The sequence below is a fragment of the Arvicanthis niloticus genome, chromosome 14, assembly GCF_011762505.2.
Source record: "Arvicanthis niloticus isolate mArvNil1 chromosome 14, mArvNil1.pat.X, whole genome shotgun sequence".
Taxonomy (NCBI): domain Eukaryota; kingdom Metazoa; phylum Chordata; class Mammalia; order Rodentia; family Muridae; genus Arvicanthis; species Arvicanthis niloticus.
The window spans coordinates 28469327-28478078 of NC_047671.1; the positions used below are offsets into that span (position 1 = coordinate 28469327).

At 40.7% G+C, this 8752-nt stretch overlaps 1 protein-coding gene across 1 annotated transcript; it reads right to left on the reverse strand.

The window, feature by feature from the left end:
* Positions 1–2216: 2216 nt before the first annotated feature.
* Positions 2217–6031, reverse strand: LOC117720219 (interferon-inducible GTPase 1-like). The gene has a single exon (XM_034518702.2). The coding sequence runs from the start codon at positions 6025–6027 to the stop codon at positions 4786–4788; it is 1242 nt and encodes a 413-aa protein (XP_034374593.1). The 5' UTR covers positions 6028–6031; the 3' UTR covers positions 2217–4785.
* Between the last annotated feature and the right edge of the window lie 2721 nt (positions 6032–8752).

The window sequence follows — 8752 nt, forward strand, 5'->3', positions numbered from 1 at the left end:
CAAACCATTAAATGTCAATTTGAAAAAATTAAAAAGGGGGAATGGTACCCTACCAAGGGATCCCCCAGAAATATCCTTCATCATGCACTCTTTATTTTAAATTTTTAAAATTTGGATTCTGAAGGAAAATCTGCTGCAGATAGATTCTGGCATCCTGATACCAAAAAGAATTTTGCAACAGTCCTCTGGAAAGACCCATTAACTGGAACCTGGAATGGGCCAGATCCAGTGCTTATCTGGGGAAGAGGTTCTGTTTGCATATATTCCCAAACTGCAGATGCTGCACGTTGGCTGCCAGAGAGACTGATTAAACAAATAGACAACAATAACAAATCCAGGGAGGAGAAACCCCCTGAGAAGCGTATTTTTTCTTTGCAGGAAATATGAAGGAAACATGAAGATGCTTCACAATTGCCTTCAAACTGAAACAGATCAACGAGTAAACCTGACCTGAGAAGTTATCAGTGCTGGAGACATCACCACCTGAATCTCCAGGGTGGCTCTATTGGACTCTTGATTCCCTGACTTATGATTTAGTGAGGAACTAGATTGTTTTAGATTTAGTGGGAATTTATATTGTTTAGACCCAGGAGAAAACCCACTACCACAGTTATTATAGTTGTTTTTTGGGTTTGAGATTGATTAGAGCAGGAACAGGGATTTCCTTACTTGTTTTCTTTAGATCAAAGCTATGATCAGTTTTGTATTTCTATAGATTTAGATTCTGATATAAGACATTTATAAACAGAATAGAAGAGGCTTACACTTCTTACTCCTCTGATAGAGGGAGTTATATGTTGCCCTTAAAAAAGAGTGTTGCTGTCATACTAACTATTCAGGCATTGTTAAGTCTCTTGTCTTTTGGGTCCATGCGGTTCAACAAACTGATGTTTTTTGTACGAGATGCTATTCAAATGAAACCCATACAGGTCCACTATTACAGGCTGGAAGTAGGGGACTCTGAAACCTCTGTCATCAAGACTGACGAGGATTAACCCCTAACTTATGAGCTAAACCGGATAGTCAAAGACGGGTAAGAGAGCATACCGAGACCCTTGCCCCTAAAAGAAGGGAGGCCTCACCATCCTAAGACAACCAATTGGAGCTCAACCAATGGCTGTTGAGTATCCAAGGACAGGAAAGGGAGGCTGGGGTCCTTTGCTCCAACCTAGGACAGGCACGGTTTCCATAAGTTTTCCCAGCCTTCCCTTTTGAAAAAAAAAAAAAATTAAAAAGGGGGACCACATTTTTTCCCACGTTGGGTGCCAAAAAAAATGTCATGGCCCGAGCAAAATGTTGAGGCCCAGGCTGCCCCGCGTTTGGGGCGGCCACTCTATCCTGGCCAAAGTTGCCGCTCCGGTCAGAGGGTCGGGGTTCAGCAAGAGAGAGAGTGAGGACAGACTCGAAGAATGGAGACCAGACAGAGTGTGTTTCAATCCCATTTATTCTTCAGTCTCTCTTCTTAGTTCTTAGTCCGAGTCCCAAGTCTAGCTATACTCTAAAGAGTCTCCCTAAAGAGTATATCTAAAGAGTCTCCTAAAAGTGTCTGATTCTCTCCTCTCTCTTCTGTCTGCCTCTCGCCTTTATATGTCTCACTTCTAAGCCATGCCTTTTGGTCACACCTTTAATCATGCCCTTAGGTCTTGTCTCTAAATCTGATCTCTACACTTCTAAATCACACTCTTAAGTTACACACCTTTAATCTCACACACCCAAGGTAACTAAACCAAGATTATCAGAGTGTGTTCAGCTGTTGTAGGCTACTGTAATCCAAGTCTCATGTTAGGGTACATGGCTCAAGATGGCTGCAAAGCTGATAGCCACTTTCTGCTAAAAGTCAGCCCCCAACACTTGAGAGAGTTTTTCAATGACTTTTGAGTTCATCTGTTGTCCAGAGTAGGTAGCCTGTGATTTCTTGGAATCCTCCCTTGTCTACCTCCCCGTCCTGGCATTACAGGTACACATCATTCCACTCAGCTTTCTTTGTGGGTGCCGTGGGTCTGAACTGAAGTTGTCATGCTAGTGAGCAGCAGACAGTTGGCCACTGAGCCCTTTCCCCAGCTCCTCAACTCCTCTCTTCTTAATTATAGCCATTAATCCCTTGCACCATCAGGGAGCCCACAAAAACAAAACAAAACAAAACAAAACAAAACAAAACAAAATATGACAGAGTTTAATAGAATTCTTTTTATTTCCTTCCATCTCTCTTGGTGCTTCTGAGTTGCATTCTTTCCTAAAAGATATCACGATGCTTTCTCATTTTAAAATTTTTATTTCCTTATGTTTTACATTTTTTTCCATTACATGTGTCTGTCTCTGTGTGCATGTATTAGAGTGTACACTTTCCATAGTTAGTGTTTAGAAGATAGAGGACAATTTGTGGGAGTTTATTTTCAGCTTCTTCCATGTGAGCTCAGGGGATTGAACTCAGGTCCTCCGGGTTAGCAGGCAACACCCTTAACCATGGAGCCATCCTCTCCCCAGTCCCACAATACCCTTTCTTATTAAACTTTTAGTATATTTTAAGTTCTTTATATGATCATCGATACTACAATATTACCTATAATCACAAATTTAATATAGAGAATGGTGTTATTGCCAAAAATAGACAGCTAGCTGGATTGTAGAATTGGTTTCCAGTTGCACACAGTGACTGCATCCCTAGATCACAATATACAGGAACTGAGACCCAACCTAGAATGAAATGTTTTCTTCAACCATTAACTTGTCCCAAGTCTATTTTTCTCTCTAGTACAATTATGTACTTGTAAGCCATGAAAGCTCACTGTGCTCCTTTTCTCACCTATGCAGCCTTTGTTTACTATTCTACAGGGAAAGGGCATATTCTATTCTTGTTCCTTACTTTTTCATATATTTCAGGCAAAACAACTCAAATCATCTCCTTACACTCTCTATCAAGTACTCTAACTTCCTTAAACTAGTTAAATCAAACCACGAATTCTATAAAATCATTAGTTAATCTTCATAATATTATCTCCTAAATGTTCATCTTCATGCTGATCTGCAAGAAAATTGCCCAATAGAGTGGGCTACCACCCAGGAAGGAATACACCAGGCTATAGACTCTGAGGTCCTCCCCTTGTGCAATCACAGCATGCTAGAGATATAGGAGGAGTATAGCAATGACAAACATGAGAAGGCACATCAGTAGCAAGCAGCAATCCTGAAATCAAGTCCCTGGGGCTGGGCCTCTCCAGTTTACACCCATAGTAGCTGAAGAAAACAGTGGGCCATCTCTAGGAAGCTCATTTGTCCACAGCAGTTCTTCCTTCATGGTGTCTGCCACTTGGCTCTCCTGGAACTTGTTCTGTGGACTGACTCAGAGATGTGCATGCCCCTGTCACCTGAGTGCTGGGAATAAAAGCTGGACCTAAGCTTTTCTTTAATTCCTTTTTATAAAAGGGAAGCTTATCTGGGTGAGATCTTGCCCTGAGGTTACCACTCCCTTAATTATATTTAATATTTTAATCTGTTCATCTCCTTGAAGAAAGGATTTAGCTCCTTTCTACTTCCTGGTGCCCCTTTAGTCCTTGATCCATACAATTTTTTTTTCCTTTCTCAGTTTGCACTGTTTTATCAAAATGGTCTTTAAAAATGAACCACAGGACAGTGTCTATGTTGGGTTGTTTTCAAGTTTCCTTTGCCAACGCAATTAATCTAAATCTTTTGACTTTAGCCTTAGGCCGAGTCTTTGGACAAGGGCAAAAAGCAACCACATTCTTCACCAAAATAACACAAGGATGATGTCTAGGCAATGTACTAAAATGCTTCTCTGAAAGCTCTTAATCTAGGACTCAAATATTAAGCCACCCCCAGCAACAATGTCTTCTGTGTCCTTACTAGTATGGCCCATTAAATATCTCTTAGAGCCTTCTACTGCTTTCCCAACACAAAGTCCCAAAGTCCAAATTCCTCCAAATGAAAGGATTGTTAGACCTATCACAGCAATACCCAGGTCCCTGGTGACAATTTTTGTCTTTGGGTTTCTATTGCTGTGAAGAGACATCATGACCAAGGCTACTCTTATAAAGGAAAGTATTTAATTGGGGCTGGCTCCCAGTTCAGAGGATTATTCCATTTTCATCATGGTGGGAAACATGTCAGTGTGCAGGCAGATATGGGTCTGGAGGAGCCGAGAGGTCTACATCTTGATTCACAGGCAGCAGAAAGAGACTGTGTACAAAACTGGGTATACATTGTACATCCATGAGACCTGAAATACCCCTACTTCTCCCAGTGAGCAACACCTATTCTGACAAGGCCACACCTCCTAGTATTGTCTCTTCTTATGGATCAAACATTCAAACAAGTGAGTCTATGGGGCCATACATATTCAAACCAGCAAACATGCCAAATGTTTTATGTACTGAGCATAGAGACCATAGCTTCCTACACTTTGTTAGGATGTTTTGATTAGGAGAAAATGGCTACAAAACACATATTGTATCTTTTATGTGTATGCATTTGCATGTTTGCTGGTGTATTTTTGTGTGTGCATGTGGGTGTGCAAGTGTGTATGTATTCAAGTATGTATGTGTAGGTAAAAGAGAAAAGGATATGGGGGAAATTAAAGAATTGAAGAAGGACTGGAGATTGTCAAATTCTGACATATTTAGTCACATGGTCTTTATCCTCAGTTTTTCCCATGGTGGTAGTGGATTGGCTGTAAAGAAAAGATATCAGAGAGGGATTTCCCTAGTGACTTCCTGGTATTGACCACTTGATGTTGTCAGGGTCAGAAGCTGTGGATAAGTTGAGTTTGAATTATTTTTTTGAATTTGTCCATTGAAGAAGAACTTTGGCATCTTCAGTCACTATGTTGACGAAATGTTGTCGTAAATAAAACGTTTTCCAGATGTAAAGTTTTATTGCAGTGAGCCAACCATAAGCTGATTTAAATTTCTCTAAACTTTTCAAAAGCTCTTCTAGTAATACTTCCTGTCTCTTAGTGTTCAACAAATTTGGAGACTTAATGTATTCTTTTAGATGTCCTACAGGAACTTGGAAATCCTTAGCCATAAACTCCAGAGATTCATCATCTATCCCAAAGAGTTGTCGATAGTGGTTTAAACTCTTCTTTAGCTTCTCCACATCATTATCCCTGGGGATGCCTGCTTCAGGATGGGTTGCCAAAAACATAGTCTTGAAGGCCTCTAGGTAGGCAAACTGCTGGATAGCCTTGTTCTTTCTGTCAATGGCTGCCTCTGTAATGTCAGGCAGAGAAAGCATAAAATTGTGGCGCTTTAGAACAGGCAGATCCTTAATCAGGGTATCCATCAGGACTGGAAAATCATAGTCAGATAAATCATAGTTAGAGATCAAGAAAATCTGCGGTACAGCCATTTTACTGTCACTAAAGGTATTCACAGAGTAGCTTCGGATCTGACTCAGGGTCTTTTCTCTCTCAAAAATATGTGGTTTGAATCTCTTTTCATTTTCTAAATCAACGTCCACCTTGGTTCTCACAAGGTAGTAATTCTTTTTCATAATTCCGATTGCTTGGGCAAGGTCTAGTTCAAGTTTTGTAAAACGTGTGGCAGAAACAATAATGAAAAAATTATATTCTTCAAATTTCACTTCCTCCAGGTAAGCTTTTGGTGGGAATTTCTGAGTTCCAACACCAGGCAGGTCCCAAAAGGTCAAAGTTTTAATTTTGGGATGTTTGTAAGGTGTTCTCTTCATAGTTGTCTCTATTACCCCAACTTCAGCTGCACCTTTGTCTTCAGGTCCAATCCCTATCAGGGCATTGATGAAGCTGGACTTCCCTCCTCCAGACTCTCCTGTCACAGCAATATTTATTGGGGCATTATCAATAATTTTTAATACATCACTGATTATAGATCTTGCCCCATTAAGGTCCCCCTTTCTAATGCATAAGTCTATTGAATGGATGGTTTCCTCAGAAATGATTTTGATTTCTGGCTTATACTTCCTAAAATATTCAGTGAAGTTGAAATCCAAATTTCTATAGTCTTCCTCCTTAGGTGTAGAGGAGTGCTGACCCATGATTGTGAGAAAAAAAGGCACTGAAAGAAGGAAGAGAGAGAATAAATTGTAAGATATAGAATATGCTTTTTTGCTTCTCACTGTGTTCTGTATGTCTCAGTTATGTTCTGATATTGACTAGTACCCATATATATTGTGCTGGTTATTCTTTGTCAACTAGATACAATCTAAACTCTTCTTGGTAGTGGAAACCTTGGTTGAGAAATTGCCTCTATCAGACTGAACTTGGGGCATGCCAATGGGACATTTTCTTTCTTTATTTTTATATTCATTAATCTTTTTTTTTTTTACAGTCCCATCTTTATCTCTTCCCTGGTCTGTCCTCTGACTGTTCCATATCCCATACCTCTCCCACCCCCATCTCCAAGAGGATGTCCCCACTCCCACCCCACCCCACCAGACCTCAACACATATACAGCAGAGGACTGCTGGGTCTTGACTCAGTGAGAGAAGATGCATCTAACCCCTAAGGGACTTGAGGCCCCAGGTAGTGGGACATTTTCTTGATTGAGGATTGATGTGGGAGGTCCTAGCCCAGTGTGGGTGTTACCATCCCTGGGCAGGTGGTTCTGTCTAACGCGCCCCCCTGTGAGCCTTGCATTCGTGGAGAAATCACGAGACGCAGAGATCAGGTAGTTACTGCAAAAATGAGGCTTTTTAATCTTTCTCACACACGTGGGAAACGCGGAGAGGCGCGGAAGGGGAGAGCTGAGGAAGGGGTCCCGCTTAAGTACAATCTAGAGTGACGTATTCACTTCTGATTGGCTGTTCGCTCACCACCCAATATGCCTTGGGATTGGCAGTGACTTGGCATGCCTATCTGCCTAGCAACTGCGCAGATACACGCGGCCAGGGCCATCTTGGAAATGCAAATGTGTAGCCACTGAAACAGCGGCTTACTACAGTTCTGGGTTGTGAATTAAAGCAAATGATCCAACTATGGGGAGCAAACCAATAAGCAGCATTCACTTATTGTTCCTGCTTGAGCTTCTGCCCTGATTTTTCTCTGTGATGGACTCTGATCACAATGTATAGGCCCCACAAAACACTTTTCTCCCCCAAATACTTTTTGTCATAGTGTTTTTTCACAGCAATATAAAGCAAACTAGAACAGGTACCAGGTATCTACTATCTCTCAATTAATCCCTTAAGTATGGAAGAATTAAAGCTTAAGTAAAGTAACAGGAAATAATATAAAAATCTTCATGTGTCCCAGAGCCAGCATCAGCAACTATAAAAACACAAGCAACCGTGCTGCATCTAACCTGACTGGAGTATTCTGTACGAAATCAAATGTCTTCTCTATCTGTGCACAAGTCCCTCAGTGTGTGCCTTCAAATGTGTGGGAGCTTAATCAACATACTTCTAGTTTCTCAAACTCAAAACCAAGTAAAAATGAATAATAATCAACATTAGTGTTTTATCAATGCCAAATCTGCAATGATCACATAAATATTTGTCTGTTATATTTTTGTTTTCAAAAGATGTCAGTAAATCCAGGTAATAAATTTGGTTGGAATAATTTTTAATTTGCCTAGAATTTACTTTCCTTCTGTTTTATTCATGGATTGGAACTCATCTTGAGGAATGTCAACTTGTAATAATATAAAACTTCTTTACCCTTAAAGTCCTTGTTAAAATCCATTAGTCAGTCCAATATTTCAGTGTCCTCAAGTCATCATTTAGATCCACTGTTCTCTTTTAAACTGTGTATTTTATGAAAATAATCCAACTGTGCACTGCGGATACATAGGTCAATTGTTGGAATGCTTTCTCAGTATGAGTTAGGTCCTAGGCTCATTGCCCAAGACCTCACCAAATGCATGTGGTTGTGGATTTCTATAACTCTGGTACTCATGAGGTTGAGCTAAGTTGATGAGTACTTTAAGGTCATCCTTAGTACACAATGAATTAGGGGATAGCCTGGGCTACTTAAGATCATGTCACAAAAAATAAATATCAAGTCCCTCAAATTGGCTCAGCAGGTAAATACACTTGCTGCCAGGCTGAAAGACCTGAGTTTGACAGTTGGGTAATTAGTTCAGAGTTCATATTTCTGCTCTTTATTTTTCACAAACCTGCCTACAAGACCTCCCATGGCAGCACAATGGACCTCACCATCCCTTAAGGAAACAGAAATCCCCCACTCCAACCCCTGGCCTCTTGTTACCTTGGGGCCTCCTCTTTCTGTCTTACCCATATCAAGTCAGTATGTAGACTTAAATTGTATTCCAAATCCACTCACAAGTGATCATTCCTCCTACATTGTCTTCTGCTAGACCTCCTCAGTCCCAGATTCGATTATAGGTACCAAGATTACTGTATTTCCTGTGACTGTTCTTGCCACAACATTGATTATCAAATAACCAGAGTTACCTAATGACACTGAAGTCCTGCCATGTGAAAGCAATTCCAAGAGGCAACACTAGGATCCCTATTTCACTGAGGAAAACTTTATTAGGTGTACATTATAACGCTACATACAACACAACCTTCGAGTTTAATTATTACACCTCTGGAGCTGCTGGTGTCAGAATTCCAGCCACCCTGGCATCATGGTCTGTCCTCTCCATCTCAGGACTTTCTATATAGTGACCGCTTCCTCCTTGATGTTCTCTCCCAGTAGCCATCTGGTTATTTATTTTACTACCTTTCTGTATGCTCTGTTTCAGTTAGGCAGGGTTTAGGAAAGAACATGAGCTGTTCTCAACCCTTCAGTTTCCTC

Excerpts from the sequence above, each read along its gene's own strand:
- LOC117720219 (XM_034518702.2), bottom strand. The coding sequence starts at position 6,027 with ATGGGTCAGCACTCCTCTACACCTAAGGAGGAAGACTATAGAAATTTG.